The sequence below is a fragment of the Ptiloglossa arizonensis genome, chromosome 5 (assembly GCF_051014685.1).
Source record: "Ptiloglossa arizonensis isolate GNS036 chromosome 5, iyPtiAriz1_principal, whole genome shotgun sequence".
Classification (NCBI taxonomy): Eukaryota; Metazoa; Arthropoda; class Insecta; order Hymenoptera; family Colletidae; genus Ptiloglossa; species Ptiloglossa arizonensis.
In genome coordinates this window covers 4,187,606-4,211,686 of record NC_135052.1, presented here as the reverse complement: position 1 = coordinate 4,211,686, position 24,081 = coordinate 4,187,606, and the positions used below count along the sequence as shown (strand labels likewise).

Genomic DNA, 24,081 nt, shown 5'->3' with positions numbered 1-24,081 from the left:
GATAAACGTTTCGTCGGTTTCACCGTGCACTGACGCCCGGTTCGTCGATTTCACCATGCACCGACGCGCGTTTCGTCGGTTTCACCGTACGCCGACGCACAACTCCTACGACACGATTTTTCGAGAATGGAGGAGAGTTGCAATACATGTACCGTTTATAAAATTCGATCCGGTATCTGTTATGTTGTAAAAGTTCGGGTTATAATATTTGGTTTATTATAATATACAACGGATCCCGCGTGTCTAGTAATACAGTGATTTAACTTTATGCGAATGACGATCAGTAATGTGTGCTTTTCTCGACTCACTGCTTGCAACTGACTGTGGAAAATTGAACAAGAACATAACAACCTTTTCGGCAAAATGAACACAGACCGTTCGTCACCAACACGTGGCACTGCCTAAGTCATTGTTTCGTTTATTGTAACGTGTTACGGTACGTAAACAAATATCGAAAATGGCAGCTCGATCTTCCGAGGCAAGCCTTCTTAAAATTGCGCGTCCTTCGAAAGTAGTCCATTTACAGATGAAAATAATTAAAAGTATGACAACGAAAAGGAAACGTTTTACTAGAACGTATTTTATCGATAAATAAACAAAGTTAACATACACGATACAATAAACAGGAATTGTACCGACACGAGGTACGAACCTTACGATGGTACAATTCCGGAATAATTTTTAGAAAAATATTTTACAACGAACCTTTACAAAAACGTAAACGCATGGAATATTCGCAAAAATTCTATTGGCTTGTTCGGAAAGACATTTCGTTCACCAAAATGGAGAGTATATAATTTAATAAAATGTTTACACACTCTAAAAAAATCGTGTTTCATTTCAGTAAAAAAAAAAAAACGAAGTGCCTTCTCGAACAACCTAATATCAATAGACTCGGATTTTCAAAGTGTTTGCATCACGAACGACGAAATTTATAGGTAAACTTTTTATTACTCGGTCGTTTCGCTGAATAAACACCACGTGGCGATTGCATCCGGCAATAAAAGGAATAGAAAAAGAACGATTCGGATGACCGGTACGGATTAAGCAACTCTCCTCTACTTGCCGCGCGGGGCATGTCTGTGTTCTTTCTTGCTAGCGACTTTCCGTCGGGCGATGGTTGAGTCACGATGGCGGTAAAAGGCGCAGACCTGTGACATACGCACGCATACCTAAACGACCGTTTCACGATTACGAGACAATGGTTTTTATCACCTTTACCAGCCCCGAGCCGATCACGGCAATGTCTCGGGTATTGATAAAATTTCAATCGGGAGTCGTACCCGTCGCTGTTTATGCTCCTTCAACTCGAGGGTCGTTTCCAAGAATACTATACTAGTACACGAATACGTCGGCTGACCGAACGCGGTCCCATTGTACCCCGTTCTATTGTCCTCTTCGAACGGTCCGCTTGAAAAAGAAAATTCTCCACCGGTAGTTCGCGTATTGATGGATAATTGGCGGTACCGATTTTCGACCATTATACGAGCACGCCATCGCAATCGTGCAACGGAAAGTCGTGGATAATACAATAGAGAGCTTCCTCGCGTCGCGTAGCGATGTCCTCGAGCGCTCGAGGACCGTTTCGGCTCCGAAATTCGCGCGGTGATATTTCTTCTCGTACGACGAAACGATTCGCGAACTCGACCGTAGGCAACGATGCTCCCACGACGTCGAGTCGCAGTAACGTTTACGATTCTACAGATCGATTGCACGGGGAAAGTGGTTACATGAGCAGTCCCGAAAGAAGCGGAGGCGGAGGCTCCGGACCCGGAAGATACCCACCTGGACCGTACAGCGCCGGAAGCAGCTACGAGGACTCGTACTACGCGCAGTACTCGGGAACCGTAACGCCCGTCATCGACGAGGAAGCCAGGTAACCGGTGTTCCGCGATGTTCATCGAACGTTCGCACCCACGTTCACCGTAAACGCGTAATTCAGGCCCGATTACAACGGTAATCGAGCGATTCGCAGCGAGAGCGAGGTCTCTTCGACAACGATTTCACGCTTTGACGAATTTCCTCGCGAACAGTCTCTTTCGACGGCCGTTCAACGACCCGTGGCCTTATCCACGAGAGGGAAGAGTAACCTGCCGTGCAAAAACGGGTCACAGAAATTCGATTAACTCGTAATTGCGAAACGATGTTGACGCTCCGTGGACCGAATTTCACATCGTCTATCGCGAAAGACGATATTTATCGCGCGATCCGAACGCGCGGGAGGGACCACCGCGTTCAAAACCGCTCGAGCGTGCGTGAATTATGAATCTCTTTCGATAGTCGCGTTGCGGCACGAGTTCAAGATACGGAGCAGTGATCGACCATCGAACGATCATCGAAAAAGTTCACGACCTCGCGTGTACGAGTATTTACATTTTTATTTTTATTTTTATTTTTTTTTTTTCCTTCCCGTTTCTCGATACGATCTTCCGTGCAATTGGCGCGTTTGCCCCGATTCGATTCGTCGAGATTCGAGATTCGGACTCGTTGCACGTTACGTTTCTCGCTTCGATGAGGATCGACGGTCAAGAATCGTTTCAATTTAGAATACGTCGACGGGTGTAACATCGATCGAAATTCGACGAATATTGTCTCTCGGGATGATCAGTGCGCGCGTTCGCGATGAAACGCGCTCTTTTTCGAAGCTTCGCTTCCATCTGTTGCCGAACGAAGATCAGACGATGGATCGCTCTCGAGCGTAATCTATTTTCAGAGAACGAGTCGAACGTTTGTAATAGAGTTCGATTCGTGAGTAATTGTACCGGGAGGGTAGGAAATTTTTAAACAACCCTCGTACGTATCCAAAGATTGAAGAACGAATTTTCCGTCATAAAGACGAGGAAAGGATACACGGTACAAAGAGAACGCTCTCAAAGACGTATCCGTGTGTACCTGGTTCGGTAATTGTCTTTCAGACAGGAGCCAAAGTGGTCGTACATCTGTGAAACAAGATGTACACGGTGGCTCGTAATTCGTGATAGAAACGAGGTCAGGGGGATCTTGCGGTTTCGGATAAGACGAAAATCGAGAAATTGCATCGGAGGGATGATTTTCGAGGAAAATGTACTTGAAAATTTCGTTATACATTATACGTTATACGTTATTGATTGTTCTTTATACGTTATACGTTATACGTTATACGTTATACGTTATACGTTATACGTTATACGTTATACGTTATACGTTATACGTTATACGTTATACGTTATACGTTATACGTTATACGTTATACGTTATACGTTATACGTTATACGTTATACGTTATACGTTATACGTTATACGTTATACGTTATACGTTATACGTTATACGTTATACGTTATACGTTATACGTTATACGTTATACGTTATACGTTATACGTTATACGTTATACGTTATACGTTATACGTTATACGTTATACGCGTGCAGCTAATTTCTTTGCTCTCGATTTTTGTATTATTTCGTGCAACAAAATCTTCCAAAACCTTGTCTCTGCCACGAATTGCGGACCACCTTGAATAAATACTGTTCTCGTTCGTTCGTACGCGTAATAAATGCGGTGTCGAATATTCTGTCGAATAGAACGGGAAAGAACCGCCCACTCGCGACAGATCTTTCATTCTCCCGTCTATACACATTCGCTGACGCGAATTCGTTGCATCGTACGAACAAGTGGCTCGACTCGTGATAATCCTCCCACGCGACAAGATTCTCGCCAAAGCGGTTCGTAATCGGTCGAGATTCGCGAGAGATTTATTCCCAGGATTTGATCGACTGTCTCGTGAGAAAGACTCGCGTGAAAGACAATCTCGACCGAACTCGTGGGAAAACTAGCCGGAAACCACCGTGTACGAGCGAGTCGCTTTAGGCGCGTGAAAATAAGAATATTTCCGTAACGCTGAATTGACTAACTTACGCGCGTATTGCGCGAAAGAAGAGCAAAGATTGTTCGTTTGTATCGTGAATATACTTTTTCCGTTCAATTATTGCGCACTTGTGTAATTTTAAAAGATTTGCTTCATCACTGTTGTATTTCGAAAGGACAAGTTGAAGATAATTTTAAAAGATTTCCTTTATCACTGTTGTATTTCGAAAGGACCAGTTGAAGATCATTTTCAAAGATTTGCTCTATTACTATTCGACTCTGTTTCGAAAGGACAAGTTAAAGATTATTATTTTTTTTTCTTTTTAAACCGTAGTATTTCGAACTACTTGTCGAAAATTGAAATCCAAAACCGTGTTCAGGATTAAATGTAAGTACACCAGGTACGCATCGGAATCTTACTTATGGTCGCAGCTGCATCCCAGTCATTAGTAATTCTACGCCGCAACGCGTCGCGCTAAAAAAAAAAGAAAAAACAGCGTTAGAAACGAGAACAAGAAGCGTTAGAAACACAAGAGCGGGACGGACACTTTCCTCGCTGCGCTATACAGGGTGTATCGTGAGACACGTGGAATCCACTTCGGTGGTGAATCGGGGTCACGAAAACGATAAAGAGCAGTTCGCATCTATTCCTGCCCGTTCGTAAATCGTAGCCACCGTTTGACCTCCGACGATTATTCTCAATCGTAAACTAGCGCAACTGACTCCAATAAATCGTCTCTGTGCAACGATCGATAAGTCCTTGGGGCAACCTTGTCCGTGCTATATTTTACAAGTGAAATTATTCGAATCGGGTTACGCTTACGGAGACGAACAGCTGGACGTTAACGGGGTAAAAAAAAAAAAAAAGAAAAAAAAAACAAAAATGTGCTATAACTTGGGAAGAAGGTCAAACCGGGTGCACGTTCGCGCGGGCTTTATTTTCGCGTTTTTGTGTCCCCGATTCGTGGTCGAAGCGAGTCACGCGTGTTTCGACGAGCTGTGTAACGGAAAGCGGGGAAACGTGTCGGTGAGAGCGTCAAACGGGACAAAACCATCGCGTTTTCGCGCTCGACTCGCTGCCGCGTGTCACCGTGGATGGCTGATAGCGCGGATACGTCTATCTCTGTTGTGGGTGGTGCAGCGATACGGAACTGTTGGAGGAATCGTACAGCCTATACGGCGTGAAACCGCCAGGTCGTCCGCCCTCCGGTCCACCGCGATCTCCGTTTCCTCCAGGAGCGCCACCACCTTTGCCACCCGGTGGTCAAAACTACGACGCTACTCGGTACCGAGCAACATTGTATTCAATTCGATAGAGCCGCGACTACCGATCGCGGTGCTCCGCGAACGATCGCCACTGCTGTACTGCGTTCGTCGGGGAGTGGGGAGACCGATTACTGCCATTCGAGGAGAATAAGGCCCAACTCTCCTCCCCTCCGCAAGCTTCTAATTTGCGCTTTCTACATCTCCGCAAGCTTCTAATTTTCGACCGTAGAAAACAAGGGACGAAACAAACCTTGGACATTATTATTATTATTATTATTATTATTATTATTATTATTATTTGTAAACGGACGGAAGACTTTTAAATATAACAATTGTCTCTTGAAGATCTGTAAAGATCCACAGAAAACATCTAATACTTATTATCGTAACATTTCACTCGGTTACGTGTCATTTGAAATAACCGTGAGATATATCATTCGAAGGGACGATTTTCCTTCGGATCGGTTTATTCGTATTTCAAATCGAGTAATTGTCCGTTTTATTTTTGACTCGGTGAAATATTTTCTCAAATATTCTCCAATTCGAAGAAGTTAACGGAACTGCGCAACATAGGTGAACCGAGTCGCCGCAAACCGCGAGGTTAGAGCGTCTCGAAACTTTTTCAAACCATCGACCTATGCATACATGCAACGAGTTGCACGAATTGCTAGCGAAAAAAAAGAGAAAAAGTGCTCCGTTGGTAGCCACGGAATATTTAAAATTCAAAATAGGTTATCGATCCAAGAACTAAACTATTGTTTACTAAATATATATCGTTGCATTTTAAAAGCACATCCCGGTACATGGAAATTATGTATTGTATATTATTCGAACGTTGTGTACACAAAATATCGTATATTTTCTGCATCGAATTGTACGAAATAAATACGAGGAATGTATCAAAGGTACACATTTCGTAAATAATTTCACGTTCGAATGGAGAATTTGTTTTACAAGTTAAATATTCCGTAGCTATTGACGGAGCGTTGTTATTTTGTTGCGATTCGTGCGAATTGTCGGTGCAGAGATTAGTCGTTTCAAAGGGTTTCGACGATACAGCGAAACTACGGTTTACGTCGCGCAGTTGTACTAACGCCATCTAGCGTGACGATTAGAAGCTTGCAAAAGAAAGGAGAATGCATTCGGTCGCGCTGCATTTTCCTCGAACGACACGAATTAACGTCACCCCCTGTCCGAGTCGCAAGATTTCGCGTAAAATGAACCACGTGACCGCGACAGTAGATACCAGAATATACACGAGTCATTATTTATTCACAAGTGACCAGCAACGTATCGTTTTACAGTTTTACGATGAATAAATCGGAGAAAGTTTCGAAGATATCGAACAAGGTAATACGATGAAAGATGAATTTAAATCTCGAAAATGGAAAAGCAACCGACGCTCCAATTGTTGTTGAAAAAGCAACTTGAACACTCGATCGTGTAAATTAAACGAGAAACTGTTTTCGTGTCAAAATTAATATTTATAAGGGTATATTTTCCATCGTATCGTCCAGCTTCCGCGTTTCCTCGACAAGCCCCGCCCCTCCCGACCGTAACGCGTACCCCATTTTTCTGCATTTATTAAATTTACCGCATCCGAGGATAAATGTCTCGTAATACCTAAATATTAAAATTGCGTCGCGCGGAGCTGCCTCGCGTTTAATTCGTATAAGAGGTTTTACGGCGATTAAAGTTAGGAGATTCTGCTGATCGAGAAGTATAAAAATTATCGACAAAGTGTTCAGCGAGGCGTGTATCCACGCTCTCGGGAAGTTATTCGTTCTTAGTGTTCAACGCGAACGAATTATTCGATAATCGTAACGAATAACGCTGGTTGGCTCCCCGATTCCTAGATCCAACACTATTTCAACGAAACTTACCTTACCATCGATTCAACTACCGTTCGCCAACAGTATTCTAACGAAACTAACTCCGCTATCGATTTTTCAACGGTCGAATCTTTGTGCGTGTTTCGAGGCGCCTATGGCGTCGTAGCTACGGTGTGTTACGCCAATGGACGCGGCGCTCCAATGGGAATGTACACCGGGGGTCACGTGGTTTTGTTTACGCGAATCGTTCCGTGAGTTGAACGGACTATAGATCGAATGCGCTTGCGAATGAGTCGTCCGTAGATTCCACGGCTACCGTTCGCGGGGAGTTCCGAGAAGGATGGAACCGATACGATGAAGAATTCATCGGGCGGGAACGAACGCGTTTGAACGCGAAAGAGAAACGATCGCTTCGTATAATATGTTGACGGAAAGTGAAAAGCGGCGCTTCCCTCGGATCGGTTTACGTTCACCGAAGCTCCCTTGGATCTGAGTTATTTATATTCGTCCGTGCATCGACACGGCAGCCGTGCGGCTGTGCGCGCGGATAATATCTCGCGTTTCGAGTTCATCGATCGACGCGAGCGTCGATTCCATTGACCCGGGGGAAGCTCGTTCACTCGCTTCGAGACACGAATACTGCTACGTTCGTTCGCGACCGTTCGAAAAAGTCCAACTCTCCCCGGAACGCGCGTCGTTTCGTTCAATGCATGTATAGTATGCGTCGAAGCATGCACCCGAGGTTTTCCTACGAAACGGAAACGCTGAATTCTCGGGGATTGGGCGAGGAATATAGTTGCGTACATGTAAACGCGTTCAATCGCGCTCGGCCGCAGAGTGCGAGCAAACGAAAGAACTTAGCTCGCGGTTACGCTACCAGCAATTTCGCGCCAACTAGCGATCCGGTTGGTGGTTTGATTCACCGATCTACGGTGTACCATGTACGAACAGTTTTTTTTTTTTGTTTTTTTTGCTTCTTTTGTCGCACAGATCTCCATTTATTTACTCCTTTCGCTCGTGATTCTTCAGTTTTTAACCCTTGGAACTCGAGAGGAAATCTTCGCTGACCATTTAATTCAGTGTACGATTTTCGATCCGGGGAAACGCTCGTGGTTTGGAATTCAAATTGGAATTGAAATATTACGTTCTCGTAGACTGTGAACGCGTCTATGCGTTTAAGTATATAAAAATCTTCCATTCCGGATTAATTTTACGATTTTAAAGGATTTTCTCGAGGCGTCGGTTTCTGGTAGCAAAGGAGCCTCGAGTGCGAAGGGTTGAAATCGAGGATCTTGAAATTCGATACACGAGTACGTTGAATTATTTGAAATCCGTCTAGATATCCGATTCAAGATTCTGACTAGAAAAATTTGTAAAGATCTGTATTGGAATTTTTAACGCGCGTTAATTTTCCATCGAGATGATAGATCGGCTCTTTAAGACGGTGGAAAATTGAGAAAATACAATCTTTAAGATAAGGTCGTACTTGTCGCGCACGTTGTATTATCTCACGACGCGCTAAACTGGACACTTTAACGTAGAAAAAGAAACTTTGAGAACTCCAATGCGGTAACGATGCTTTAAATTGTTGGAATTCGTTGGAGTTCGATCAAGGTGCTCGACTCGATGCATCGCGAACGAAACTGAAAATTGTTGGGAAAATTGATCAAAACTATCGAGAAAATGAATTGATCGTTCCCTCTGGTGTACGACGTTTCATTGATTTAACGACAGCCAAGTAACGTCGTTCGTAACGTCGCAATTAAGCGTCTGCCCGTATACTGTATATTGTTCGAAACAATCGTTGAAACAAACCAGTCGCGTGTTCGCGCGACGTCGACCAAGTAGACACGGGTCTAATTACGATAAAATCAGTGTCCCCCTTTGCTACACTCTGCGCGAGCCGCTTGTACGTTATATAGCAGATCGGTGGAATGCAGCATGCCGATTAGCGATTGTAAAGAGAATGCATATGGAGCGCTTTTGTGTACAACGTCCTGCCGTCGTAGTTATGTTTATCGCGAGTAATGGCGAAACTGACCTTGCACGGGACACCAAATACAGTAACTCCGCGTTAAAATGTACACGTATCGGGTCCACTTCGGGAAGCTTTAACGAGGAACGATAGAAAATCTGTTCCTGGAATCGACTTTTCGTGTCTCGGGCCGAAAAGTCAGCCACGTGGATACCATCCAACCGGAAGAACGAACGCGATACGTACACCAAGTGTGGTGTATATATCCACGAGCTTCAAAGCGGTGCCGCGCGCGTGTCAGCGTGACAGTCGCTAATGCAACCTAAAAGCTTTTATAATTCTCGTTGCATCTTCGCGAGAGTATTATCAACGGATTGGGGAGAATCTTCCGATAAAAATGAGACCAAACACGACCTTATTCGGACCATTTCTCCTTATACGTGTTACGAATAATTTTCGAAAATGTTTTCGTTGCGCGTAATTGAGAATAGTTCGGATAATATCCGTGTTTGGTGTTAATTTTGAGGGAACGAAGTCGTAAATATGAGAAATTTTAATCCGCGTCGGCGGTGCAGCGAATGGGAACGGTTCGGTACGTTTTATCGGGGTACGAACGCGACGTTTTAACGAGGAGTTACTGTAACGACGTTGCATCGTTGTTACGTAGCATATACATATATTATACGTATCGTGCATCCCGTGGAACATCCTGCTTCGTCTTAAAGACGCGTTGGACTCGATTAAATCTAGAGAGCGAACGACAAGCAAGGATCGCGACTACTCTGCTCACTAACGACTGGTTTTCCCCGTTCGTTGCTCTAGGATAAGGGTAGAACACATGGAGAGACAGCTAGCCAACTTGACCGGACTGGTGCAGAAGGCTTTGACCCACGCGCCGCACACGAGCCCGTCGCCGCGCGATCACTTGCAAGTTCCCGCGACTCGCGATCCGTACGCGAGAGGGCCAGGTACGTTGATCGCTACGATTCCTACCACTCTACACTCTATATTTCCACAGTTAGTACGCGCTGTCTCCGGTTTCTCTCTTCTCTGCGAAAGGAACTCTGCCCCTTGGTTAACGCCGCGCAGTTTTACTTTGCCGTCGTCCCACCCCCTACGTCCCAATTTACCCATTCAGCTTCCGTCGCTCCCTCCCCGTTTCTTTCCCAAGTCTGTTGAGTTTCCGTCTTCCGATTCGTCTCGACGCGCGAGGAGAAAGAACGAAAGCGCGGCGGTCACGGACCCCCCCACTCTCGCGACACTCGTCGTCCCGTCACGGACGAATCGATCGACGCGTTTGTGTCTCGATTCGATCTTTCGTCGCACTTAGACGCATTAGAAGCGTTAGCTCGTTTCGTTGAAAAGATTTCTTCTGCGACGCTTTACCGCCTCTATCTCTCTCTCTCTCTCTCACACACTCTCTATACTGTCTCCCAGTTCTCTCTCTCTATTTCTCTCTCTCTCTCTCTCTCTCTATGCGTGAATGTTCGTCCGTCCATCCTTTGCTTTCTTCTACGTCCGTAACGAATCGTCCGTTCGTGGTCCCCCTCTACCCTTCTCTCCCGTCCGCAGTCTCCATTTCCCCCACCACCCACGTTTTCTCATACACCGCGCGACTCTCTTCCGCTCTCTTTTAGATACTTACGTTTTAGGTGATCGATCGGTTTTACTCGCGGTCGAAGGGAGCAACAGACAGCCACCGATCGGGCGTCGTTTCTCGTAGACGCTGGCTGCCTAGGTGCGCCGTTCTCGAGTCGCGTATCTGCGACCTCGATTAGATGTAATCATTACGTTTTATACCGTAGGCTACGCGGTAGCAGTGGTACCACCGGCACAAACGTAGCTCCGAAAACAACGGTTCAATCCGCCGCGGAACGTTGCGCGTTAATCGAACGATGTAACTCACGTCTCTCTCGTTACGATCGAAAAGTTCGCGGTGTTTCGCGCGCGAAACACCCGAACGGTGTTCTCGGCGCGTGGTGTACCACTGCTACGTGTCGTAACGCGGTTTGAAATTTCCTGAAACCCTGCTGTACAACTGCTTTGTTATTCCGACTGATGCGCACACCAGGCGCCGGGGACGAGTTCGACAAACATTCTAGCTCCAGCTCTGCCTCATTGCCAGGTGTGTCTCTTCATCTTCTATCTTCTATATTCTATTTTCCTTCGAAGCACTGTGACCAGTCTAAACATTATTATACGTCTGTACGTCTGTACAGGGTGCATCGAAACACGTGACCGTAACATGGGAGCAACCTCGGCACGCACGAGTAACCAAATATGTACAAATGTTTGTCCCATTTCACCTTGTTACCTATTAGGTTCTTCGGAAAGTCATTTCGTTTTCCAAAATGGAGAATATATCATTTAATAAAATGTTTATATACTCCAAAAAAATCGTGTTTCATTTTCACCGAAAAAAACGAAACGACTTTCCGAACAACTTAATATTCACAGGTAGTTTTGTATCTCGATAACGAGGATTATTTTTCTTTCACATTTTCTTCCAATATTTACGCGTAACGAAGATCTTGCGGTAGTTATTATTAGATACGGATTAACGATCATAATCGTTGTTATTGCCTCTATTGGGTGAAATTTTACACGCCATAACAATGTAACCTTCACCGGTTGCGTAAAAGCGATCGAAAGTCGCTTCTATACCTAACCTCGATTCTCGTTACGAACTGAGCCGGCGTAATCGATTCCGCTTAACCACTTAATATCAACAACTTGTATCTCGTACGTGAATTTAACGACTATTTGTAAACACTTTCGTAATCTTCCATAAATCGATGCGATCTATTTCCTGGATACGAGCGGTGAGAGAAACAGTTCTGGGATGGTGGACATTTGAAATGAAAATGGCGGATTGCGTAAATCCAGTAAAGGCAAATACGCATTTAATGTACTTTTAATGTGAACGTAATCTACACCTCGGTTTAGTTGACGAGATAATTACTCAGTGGGACGATTTCGAAATAAATGAATCGAAATTACAAACGAATGGGTGAAATGGAACAATTGTTCCTACAAAGATTTATCATTACTTTTGTGCGTCGAATTCAACCCTGAAGTTACACCGACATGTTTTGTTTCACTCTGTATACATTATGCAAAGATGTCCCATTTTCCTCATCTTTCCACGCCATAACGTAACAAACTGTTGGTGCTCCGAACAAACGTTTCGAATAAAATTTAATCTGGGTAGAACATTCTACGGTCCGAACAACTCTGTTCCAGCTACTGACGTTTCAGAGATCTCGAGGTTATCTCCGTTGTTTTTTTTTTTTTAAACGAGATATACTATTTTTCAACTGGACACAAATTCTGCAATAACAAATTCGGTCGTTCGAGCTCGCGTACTTACTCCGAACCCACAATTGTCTCGTGTCGTCACCGAATAAAATTGGCTGACCCATATATTGTAGAAATCGCCAGTTTCGCTAAAAAATAAAACACGATTCGATAAAGAAAAACAGAGGTAGCCTTGATACGTCAGAAGTATCTACAAGTGAAAGAAAATTATACCGAACGTAAGATGTCCTCGCCGAGAGAAACTAACTTTCATCGAAATCGTTTCTTCGAGTAAGCAGTAGTTGCGCGGATAATGGACGGAATAATTGAAATGGGACACTCTGTATACGTAGGATACCTCGCAGAATGTAGCATTGGCAATCATGGGGGATAATTCGTATAGAGAAGTAAATGGAAAATGTGAAATAAAATTATTTCGCGCGAGGCATCGTTTTCGAGGAAATCGATTTTGAAGATTCATCGAACACAGCTACACGTACGAGTAGAGCGCTGTCTGACCAACGCGTCTGTCTGTTACTCGACACTTCTACTTCGGTGTCTGTTCATGAACGTAATTGTATGATAAGTTTCGTCGTTCGATAAGAAATGGAGCTATTGGGTTAACTTCTTACTCAGTGTTTAAATCCGTTTAGAATCTGCCAAATTTATTGAATGAAAATATGTAATTTAGATAATTTTTTGTAGACTTCAGAAATAATAGTTACGCGCAGTTTCTCGATATAACAGGTTACTCAATAAGAGTAATTAGGTTCGTCGATTCACTTCTCTAAACACGGTACTACCGTTTGATGAACACGTGCGAAATTTCTTGTAATCGTTCGTATATTTACAAGTGTTCCAAGTCGAAGTGTCATAGTATTTTTTTACAATGGAAAAAAAACGAGAAAACTTATCGAACAACCTAGTATTTACGATCGTACGGTATTATTCGTTTTCCTTCGATATTCTTGTCTTTCGATCGGTTAAAATCGATTCAAACGGACAATACCATCGTCGAGGTTCTCAAATCGCAACGCAAGTGGAATTAACGAGTAACGGACGAACCGCCATTGGGTTCAAGTCTCGTGATCGCACGTGATCGGGCGAATGATCGAAATCGATTCCCACGAAAACGCGAAACGTTTTCCTCGCGAAAATATTTTCCTTCCGCGTTTTCCGTTCTCTTTCTTTTCATGAAAAAATCACGAGACAACACCCCGTCCGCTGTTACTACATTACACGGACCACGCTGCATAATATACCTATGTGTAGTGCCTACGTATCGTTGCTACATTTATGCATAACATTTTATAATAGTGCCCTACGTTTTACCACTGTGATTAAAACGGTTCTCCTTTGTAAAATTTAAGTGTCTCAACCTGCCGTTACAGATGACTCGTACTTAAGGACTGACGTAAAACCACCAAAATTAGGCAAAGGTGCGGTTCACAAGATATACACGTTTCTTCCTTAACACGTACACCAAGCGTAATCGCCGCCGCCTCTTTGCAGTAGTTAGATGTTTATTGTGTCCGTCGTTGTCCGCACTGCACGCAACTCTCTCTCCCTTTCTTTCTTCGTTTTCTCTGTCTCTCTTGTCTCGCCTACTTTTCCCCCTCTCCACTAACTTTTGCCTCTTTCATTTCTTTTTTTTTTTTTGCATCTTACGTGCACAATACGCGCATCTTCTAACAGCACTTGGCCGGCGCCGACCCCGTTACTTTCGTCGCTTTTATCGGTTTCAGCCATCGGTCGATCGGTCTCTCGCGCTTAGAAATATAACACCCTCAACCCGTGTCGGTTATTCCGCTCTCGAGACTCTTCAGTTTGCTTTCGACCGATTTTTTTTTTTTCCGCTCGACACCGCCCGACGGGCTTTGTAAGTTACACAAGAAATTAATTCACCGTTTACGAAACGTATCGCCGGGATTACCTGTTTTTTTTTTTTTTTTTCTTTTTATCATCATTATTGTACAATTATTCTCTATTCAAATGTAATTTTTATTCTCGTATTTCTTTTTCTGCCCATCCGTACTGCTGAATCTTTCGTTCTGCACAAAAACAGCTCGGCGCACATTCGCGTAACGAATCGAGCCTGGACGTTTAGCACATCTTCCGTTTCCGTTTTGAAATCTTTGTCGCGCGCGCGCACGCTCTCTCGCTTCACGAACCCTAAGCGGCACCGAATCACAAAAATACGCTGATCAACATCTATTCCAGACAAGTCGGTGTCGTTCGAAAAATCAGTGTCCTTCAGCGACGAGCCGCCGGACATGAACTCCCCCAAACAGCATTCCCCGCAGCACGCAGGTAACGGTTCATGCACATTGCAAATATATAACGATGCTAAGCACGCTCCTCTCGGAGAGAATCGAACTACAACGTGTTTACAAGCCGTACGAAAATTGAGAAATGAAAAAAGAAAAAGAATCAAAAGAAAAGAAAATTAGAAAGAAAAGAAAAAGAACGTTGGAGCGTCTCTCGTCGGTTTCGATCGAACCGTTTCGTTCGCTCGTGAAATCTGTGATTTCTTTTCGAATTCTATCACCGAAGTTGCGGAAAAACCCGATCGTTTCGGGATCGTTCGTCGAGCCGGGTCAACGACGTTCTTAATTTTAATTAGCGCTCCGAACGGACAATTTACGAGCGATTTCCCATTGATCTCGCGGTAACCGTGAAAATCGATCGGGCCGACGATCATCGTCGCTCCACCGTTCTTCGACGAGACGTATTTTGATGCCTTTAACGAGCGATAAAAACACCTCGTCGGAATGGTTAATACTAACGCAATAATCTCTAACGACTTCTCGTGCAATGCCTTCCACGACTAGCGGACACAAAACCAACGAAACCGGCGATCAAATCCTCCACGTTGCCGAGGATGTCTTCGCAAGGTAAAACTGCCTCGTGTTTTTTACGCTTCTTGTGTTCCTTTTTGTGTTCACGTCGCTACCGTCTACCAACCCCCCAACCCCCACTGTTCCGTTCCATTACTTGTAATTGCATCGATGGATCGTGTCCGTTAGCCCCCTTCCCCGATACTCTTGTTATCCCAGCCCCTCTCCTTCATTTGTTTCGTTCGGTTTTCGGTCCGCAATTGCATCGACGATTCCGGGGGTACCAGTGTGTGTAACACTCGTCGTCTTCTTTTATTTTCAATCGTTCGTAACAACACACCTTTTAGCAATCGGCGCACTCGAATGCCGTCTAGCCCTTAGATGGTCTTGGGAAAGTGCGACCGAGTCGAGGAACACGTGAAGCGTCGTTACATAAAATGACGGGAAAATTTGTCCCGTGAACGGAATTACAAGCGACACGTGGCTTCCCGTTACAAAAGACACGAACGAATAAACGAATAAACGAACGTATAAACGAACGAACGAACAAACGCTTTCCGATGTGTCCCTCGACTCGATCGAACGGTACATCTATATTTATCTTTTTATATATATATTATGTATATGTATGTGAATACGTCTAAGTACCATAGTTGGAGATTTCTTCGGGACAGAGGATGTAAACACGGAGGTAAAACACAATCCGTTAAAATCACCGACGCATGATCGTTGTCGTCCGACGATGTTCGCATTCATCTGCCCGTTCATCCGTTCCGTCTTTCTTCCTGCCGCGACTTCCATCATCGAGCCAATAAAAATCGTGACGATAAAAACTGACAGCGAAATTGTACCATCCTCCTCGCCGCTCCTACCCCTCGCGCCGCATCACCCCCCCTCGCCCTTTGATCGTGCGAAAGGCGTCGCATTAACTACGTGGTAACAAGTGGCGTCAGCCACCGGATTCGGTCGGTCGACGACAACCTTTCGAGTCCTTAATGGAGTCGTTATCCACGATCCGTTCGGGGATATGGAGTTTGCATACCAACGAAGCGCGACGATCTTCTCGAATCGTCCAATTAATAACCCAACCCCCGCCCAACCCCCCTTCGTCGCCGCTCCAAGTCACGTTTCTCCGTTCCCCGTTCCGATACGACATACAGAGTGACACCACTGCAAGCTGGAACGAGCTCTTTGTGGCTCTTTTACAACCGAAGGTACAACAAATTGACACGAACGAGGGAAGTACCGGGTTGTTCGATAAGTTTCGTCGTTCGATGAAACTCATCGAACGGTGTAGTACTCGGTCGCTGGTACTACATTTTGTCGTTTATCGAACGACTAAACTCATCGAACGATCTATCGGATAGAGAGAGAGGGAGAGTTATGGAATGGCTGCAATGGGCACTGTATTTTCATGATTTTTTTTTCTTTTTCCTTTTTTTTTTTTTTTGTTTTTCTTTCGACGCAACGCAAATATACACACTTGCACTCGCTTCTTTGAATCTTCTACGATCTCTGCTCACCGTTCCACGTATAAAAGTATCGTTTGATACGACATTGCGAAAATTTATCGAGACATTTTATACTTTATATTCGGAAATCGGTATTTTTCGAGACGATTGTGGATCGTAATGTGCGCGTGGATTTTTAAGATTAATTTTCTAAGATCGTGTATTTCGCGCACCGAGGCTTGTTCCTTTTAAACGTTTCTCGCGAAATTTACCGGTAACCTTGGATTTTGTCATCAATGTCGTATACGTTTTGTGTAAAAAATTATATTAAAATACATCTGTTTACATTTAAATGAACTTTCACGGTGGAAATAAATCGATAAATATTCTCGCGATTATTAAAATTCGCGTACGTATTAGAATCTTTCGATTCGTTTAAATTTACCAGCTCCGAAGTAACACGGAACGCGCGAAGAATATATTTTTTACAGAAAGGATACAATTCGGGATCAAGGAGGTGAAAAAATTATATTATGAAAAGATAGTCCCCCATTACGGCATTCGAGGTTCTTCTGTATCAATTTTTTATGTCTTCGCTTAAAAGAGAGCTATAGTTCGTCCCAGTATCTAAAATCACCCTATAGAGGGTGAATGAGGTCGGTATCTGTAGGGAGAAAGAAAGATCAGTGCCAGGTTAAGGGGAATGTACTACCATAAATAAGAGGAGAGTACTGGCAGCGTTGAGTAATTTTTACTTGCAATTAAACGCAGGCCTTACAAAGGTTTAATGAAACGTCCGACACGGTACGAATCGTGATTCCTTCTAGAACCGATCTTTCTTTCTTCTATTCGTACAATCCGGTACAAGGGAATCACTGTGCAGAAATAAATCGAAAATCTAGAATGAAATTATTTAGCACGGTCCTTTTTTCGGGAAAACGAACAATTTATAATTACATTTGTGAAAAATATTTTCCAAAACGCGCTCGAAATAATTACAATCGAGCAACTCTAGCATTATTTTGATGTACAAACGTAAACTGTTGATCATCAAACATGCAATACGATTCGGTCAAACTCGTTTGGTTACTATCGTTCGGTAAATGTAAACGCACTTTGACGAGCCTGTCTATTACTCTTTATTTCTAGTTGCGTGGCCGTGTCCAAACATTAACTATGATACGATATTATCCGTATCCTATCAATACTGTTATCTGCTCCAACCAGCTACAATCGATTAATGCAGAAAATACAGTATCACTGTCAATGTTTACAAACACAAATAGAAGCAACGAATAGACGCGTTAGGCAAAATTGAAACATCAAAGAAACACTATAGTTTCAAAGAACGGCTAAAAATAAAAGATACGTTTTCCTTTTGCTGCGAAAACTCAAGTTTTTTAAGGAACGAAACTATTCCTAAAAGTGCCACCCTTTGATGTTGTTTTCAAAATTACCAGAGGTACGAGCAAGTTTTTCAAACAAATCCTTTGTGATTTTTAACGAAAAATGCCACGTGCCACGCATCGACAAAAAAAAGTTAATGAAAACGTCGAAAAACCAGTTTTACCGCCTTTATCCTAATATTTTCAAAAGACGTCACGTCAAAGTACTTTTACCTTGTACCGATATTACATAGGTGTTCAGAACGTCCTTTGGACAGTCTTATCAGTCAATTCTTTTACTTCCTTATAAATATTTTCACCCGATCCGTACAATGTTACTTCCCTTTGAAAATCATAAAAAATTTCTTTCGAAAGTTTTCGTTTATATTCGATCGCCTTGAAGATAGTACCGGGATGCCGAAAGTTCGGAGAGTAAATTCGCTCTTCCTTACACTGGAAAATACCCCTATTTTCCACTCTAGGAAACTCTGCAAAGTTTTATCAAGCCCGGTGGAAGTAGACACTTGGCGAATGTTCCGCGTCAGCTATACGCGCATAACCGAAATCGATATTTTCGTAAACGAAGCTCTAGGATGGAAACAATTTTGTTTCGAAATTTTCCATTTCTTTTTGCACACGAAATTCCATTCTGTGCCCGGTCGTACATCCTCGTCCTCGTTCACCCTGTACATAGCAAGAATATCCGAATCGGACGATGGACGATTTTTGCGATGGACGGATTAACGGGCGGAAATCCCAACGCTTTTACCCGTACGTGTGGGCAAATTGTGTACGCGAACCACACGCACAAGGGGCGGTGTTCGTTGAAACTTTGTCGAATCGTTTCAGAGAGAGACAGGCACAAGCCGACCCCGCCGCCAAAACCGGCGGCGCTGGTCGCCGGTCAGTACGTCTATCGGGACCTGGCCCTGACACCAGAGATGTACAATCAGTTGCGAGGGCTGCAGAAGAAGGCGAAGGATCTCCGACAGGAGGTTAGAAATCTGAGGCGCATGTCTCAGGCGCAGGCGCACACGGTGCGCGAGACCATCCGGGACACGTTCATCACGATCAGGTGCGCAGGAACCGGCGTCTACGGTCTAATCGTCCTAGCCTCGAACAGAACCTAGAGCTTCTCAAACTTTTCCCCGTTTAAGGCGCTATTAGTCGCTCGCCAATTTCAAAGAGTGCTCAACAGTTTAATAAGTAGTCGCGTCGACTTGATAACAATTGTGCAACGTTTTAAGGGAAAGGGATCCTCCGACGTAGGATATTTAACGTAGTTTAGTGAATAGTCGAGTTTGAAGAATTTAATAACAAGCACGTACTATTTATAAGGGGAAAAGAGATCCTCTTGTTTAACGTAGTATATCGAGTAGCCAAGCCTGAACGATTTAATGAGAAAAACGTTTGAAAGGAAAACAGAGAGATTTAACGTAGTTTGTCAAGTAGTCGACAATTCAATAACGATTATGTAACGTTTCAAGGAAAGAAGAGATTCTCTTTCAGTGTATATTTCACATTCTGACGACTGCTCGTTTCGCGCAAAGATTGTTCATTTCAGTTCAACGAAGGCTTTTTTAATCCGGAATTTTTTTTCGGCATAAGATTAGACCTCGGATAGCTTTCTTGGCCAACTGTCGTTTAGAGATTTAAGTAATGTGTACGATGATGCTATAAATGTTATTGTAAGGAATCGTAAATGCATATTCGGTAATGTACGTGAGGTGTGAGACTCGAACCTAAGCAAACTTAATAAGCTCAGTGGATGACGACGTAGCGACCCAAAGAATAAGATCAAGTATACTTGACAGCGGTCGTCAGAGTGTTGATAAAAGTTTTCAATGTTTGTACGTTCCACCTCAAAGATATAAAACATCCTATAGCGTACAGGATGCTTGGAACTAGGATATTAGACACACAGAATGTTTAGTTTAGGAACCAATGTCAATTTCTTGCTTGCTCTAACGACGTTGCATTGCAGAGCCATGTTGCATTGCCTAAGTAAACTTGATAAATTCGGTAGATGATGACGTAGCGACCCAAAGAATAATATCGCATATATTTAACAGCAGTCGTCAAAGTGTTGATCAAAGTTTTCAATGTTTATACGTTCCACCTCAAAGATATACAACATTCTATAGCATATAGGATATTAGACACATAGGATGTTTAGTTTGGAAATCAATGTCAATTTGTTGCCTGCTCTAACGTCGTTGCATTGCAGAGCCATGTTGCATTGCCTAAACAAACTTGATAAATTCGATAGATGATGACGTAGCGACCCAAAGAGTAAGATCGCGTATATTTGACAGCAGTTGTCAGAGTGTTGATCAAAGTTTTCAATGTTTATACGTTTCGCCTCAAAGATATAAAACATCCTTTAGCGTACAAGATGTTTAGAACTAGGATGTTAGACACATAGGATGTTTAGTTTAGAAACCAATATCAATTCGTTGCCTGTTCTAACGACGTTGCATTGCAGAGCCATGTTGCTGTCCGGTGGAGACGCAGCCTGGACCGGTGGAGACGCGGAAAAGATACGACTGAGCCGCGAGGAAGACCTCTACAAGCAGGAGATGCTAAGGCTGGAAAAAGATCTGACGTAGGTTTCCTCTATCGCAAAACGTTCGCGTGTACGCTTACACAGTTTTATCGCTAACGCGTGGTAATGGTATCTGATAAAGTTTCAGCGAGTCCCCTAGGAGTACGACATCTACGTCGTGTATAATTCATACTTTCTGAGACATTTTTATCTATCGTAAAATATAGCAATAATATTTACGATCGTCACGATAAATGGAACACCCTTTTAGCAGAAATATCGTATGTTTCTTTTTAGCGTATAAACTGAAGGAAAATTATGACTCAATTGGCGTTGATTTTAATTATTACGAGGCTTGATAATGACCGTTTCCGTTACGTATAGAATAACCATCAATTTAATAAATGTTACATCATTTGTTATATCATTTCGTATAACGTCTATGGAAATTAATGGTAACCGTATACGTAACGAAAAAGACGACGGTTACCGAGTTTTATATTAATTAAAATCACCGACACCCGATACTTTATTTCAATTTACATCGAATCCCGTGAAAGTTTAACAGAAACCGTACAACAATAGCTACAATCTATCAAACTCCATCACTCTGCAAAAACTCGCTGGAAAATGACGGTTACACGTCGGAATCTTTATTGGTTAGATCCATTTGCAAAGGTTACGGCACATCATAAATCTGGACGACGAAGATAGTAACGTATACGATAATTTCTCTTTCGATCGTCAGAATCGAAACCATCGGCTCGCTCAAAAGCGTTGAAAATGTATCGAGAGCGAGCGAGATAGAGCAACAACGAGCGAGCCTCGCATTACATAATTGTCAAACGACCGAAATAAAATTTTGTACATATATTATTATATCCTTCCGACAGTATCGTTGATGCAAGGTTTTCTCAATGTAAACGAGCTCAAACACGATCTTATTCGAGGTTCGAGAATTCAAAAATCAACCGTTTTACGCATATTTAACCATAGTTCGAACAAAGTTGTGTTTGGGCTCATTTCCATCGGATAAACCCTATCGATTCGTCGGTAATGCTGTCGTAAAGACATAATGAAAGATATGCGAATTTTAATTTCGACTATTGAATGAAATTCGATTTCACGTGCACGTCTTATCGCTCTCGCTGAAGATCATTGGTACCGCACGAGCTGTATAAATTAATACGATAATAAAATCTGTGTAAACAGATTTGGAGATGATTTCGTTGCACGAATCCCGGATAATATTGGTTTGTTCGGAAAGTAATTTCATTTTTTTTGGTGAAAATGAAACACGATTTTGTCAGAGTGTATAAACATTTTATTAAATTATATATTCTCCATTTGAGAAAACGAAACGACTTTCCGAACAACCCAATAGTTTCCCCTTCTCGAAGACGAGAATTATCGTATATCGACCAGAAATTACGCGTGAAATATTCCGCTTCTCGATGCAGTCGAATCAAGTGAACTCGTGATAATCGACTATCGAGTTCCTTAACGAAGACGGTTCTTCGTGTTATAGTCGATGTAACGAGCATAAACGTCGATGAATGTTTCTCGTGCGAAAAAAGTTTCCCAAACGCGTATTTAACAATTTCAGCGAGCTAGAGAGCACGGTGGAGGAACTCCGTGGTAACGTCATCAACAGGAAAACAAGAGTCAATATGTCGGATGTGGAGAACATGGCCTTGATATTGAGCAAATCGAGGTGAGCGAAAGGGTCGTGTCAACGATCGTGAGAACGTATCTTGAAGTCGCAACCGGGTGTAATTATTCGTTTCTCGTAGCAAAACGGTGGCGGATCTGAAGCTGCGATTCCCGAGTCTCCAAGAGGGCATGAAGGGACTGCTGAGCTCGGAAATGGAGAAGGTGGTGCGCGAGGAGAAGTTCCTCAAGGAAGAACCCGAACGATTGGAGTCCGCGTTGAGACGTTGCAAAAAGCTTACCGGTACCCTCGTGACGCTCAAACGGTACGCAAAGTTCGACCCCGATTGACGCTCGAGGCACGCGATACTCGAGCGACAATAGCGTCAGATCGTAGGACGCGCATAATTAACGATTCTATTTGGAAACGCTGCTTTCGTTTACCGAAACATCCATAGGGAATCTTGCGCCTATCCGGTGCCGGTTCAATCGGTTTCGACCCATCGATGGCTTTTCGATATCGATGTGCACCGACTTCGAGTTCCGATTTTTTTGTTTTCTTGTTTCCCGATAATTTTTTTACACCCGACAACTCGGTTAATTACCGAATTCTAATCTTTCATCGCGCCGAGAAACAAAAATCCATTATCCGAAACTCGGTTAATTACGTTTCTTCGCTTATTCAATTGCGCTGGAAAACTGAAGCTCGTTCTCGGAAACCCGGTCAATTGGGATTTTTCATTTTTGATCGCACCGAAAAACAAGAGACCGGTCATTTATCTGGAAAATTACCGATCCGAAAATTGTACTCTCGAAGAGGATCGCGTGTTCAGAAATGTTAAGAATCGGTGAACGCGATAAGTGTCGCTCAGTTCGTTCAACGAATCGAAAGAATGTTTCTCTCGACCACGAGGATTCGAATCTGGCGACAATGTGCTCGATCCCATCGCTACTATTCATCGATCGGCGAATGGGTTCCCTCTTTAAACGGAGAACGTTTTGTTCGTGTGTTTCGCAGCTTGGCGTCGGTGCAGGAGCAGCGATTACCAAACGCAGCGAGCGTGGACGCCGAGGAGACGCCACCGATAACACCCACGTCCGCTCAACATTCCAAGGTAACGCTTCATTTGCCCCGCTCGCTCGCTCGCTCACTCGCTCGCTGTCTTCTCTTTTTTTCCACCCCTTTCAGTTTCTCACTATCTCTCTCGTCTATCCAATCTATCTTAACTATCTATCTATCTGTCTGTCTATTTATTTATTTGTCCGTTTTCCTCCTAACCCGACCACCCCCGCCCCCTGACCCTAGGATCCCGTTCCACCTCAATACCCGGCCCAACCCCCTGCCCAGAAGTTCTTCCTCGGCTAAATCCGCTCCAAAAGTACTGCCCGGTGCATGGAATACTCCAGAACGATCCCTGTCCAATTTGTCGCGCTTTTGAAAATCTTTGACCCCCTTCCGGGAAGGAAGAAACAAAAATAAAAGAGAAAACATAGAAGAAAATGAAACGAGAAACGTTCGATTTTGATCGAGTAAATTCGATCGATGATTCGACGCGGAAAGCAGAGTAGTCGCACCTCGTTTAGAAAACAATTCATTTGTCTTCCCATACGTGAAAAGTGTCCCTCGTGCGACCGTGCGTTTCGAGAAACTATCGCAAAGTCGAGATATACGTATTTCGTTGCGCGCGTGTCGCGCAATCCCGCTTCAGACCAGAGAGACGATAGTCGGTCGCTAAATACAGCGACGAGGGTGACTCCGATTGAACACCCTGTCACGGGAATGGGTCAGCCTCGCGCTTGCAGAGGCCTCGAATTTCAACGAGATATAAAACTAGCTAAGAAATTTGAATGCTCTCGCGATTGGTTCGCGATTGGTTCGCGATTTGACGATATTTACAGTGTCGGTACGCGGAGCAACGTTATTGCGTTCCATTCTATCCTGCCACGGTAACAACACCATCGATCGTTCGGACGAAACGAACAATAAACGAGGTATAAA

At 43.6% G+C, this 24,081-nt stretch overlaps 1 protein-coding gene across 19 annotated transcripts in view; it reads left to right on the top strand.

Moving 5' to 3' along the window:
• The window catches only part of LOC143146994 (uncharacterized), a 284,039-nt gene that overhangs the window by 245,435 nt on the left and 14,523 nt on the right, over positions 1-24,081 (top strand). For 7 of the 19 annotated variants that reach the window (XM_076311775.1, XM_076311774.1, XM_076311785.1 and 4 more), the window contains 12 exons: positions 1,705-1,876; positions 4,974-5,129; positions 9,740-9,885; positions 10,989-11,042; positions 13,585-13,653; positions 14,435-14,524; positions 15,046-15,108; positions 18,737-18,962; positions 20,373-20,492; positions 22,039-22,146; positions 22,226-22,408; positions 23,101-23,197. In XM_076311775.1, coding sequence (XP_076167890.1) covers positions 1,705-1,876; positions 4,974-5,129; positions 9,740-9,885; positions 10,989-11,042; positions 13,585-13,653; positions 14,435-14,524; positions 15,046-15,108; positions 18,737-18,962; positions 20,373-20,492; positions 22,039-22,146; positions 22,226-22,408; positions 23,101-23,197 — 1,484 coding nt within the window. The remainder of the gene's footprint in view (positions 1-1,704; positions 1,877-4,973; positions 5,130-9,739; positions 9,886-10,988; positions 11,043-13,584; positions 13,654-14,434; positions 14,525-15,045; positions 15,109-18,736; positions 18,963-20,372; positions 20,493-22,038; positions 22,147-22,225; positions 22,409-23,100; positions 23,198-24,081) is intronic. The other 12 variants (XM_076311777.1, XM_076311778.1, XM_076311787.1 and 9 more) reach the window with 12 other exon arrangements.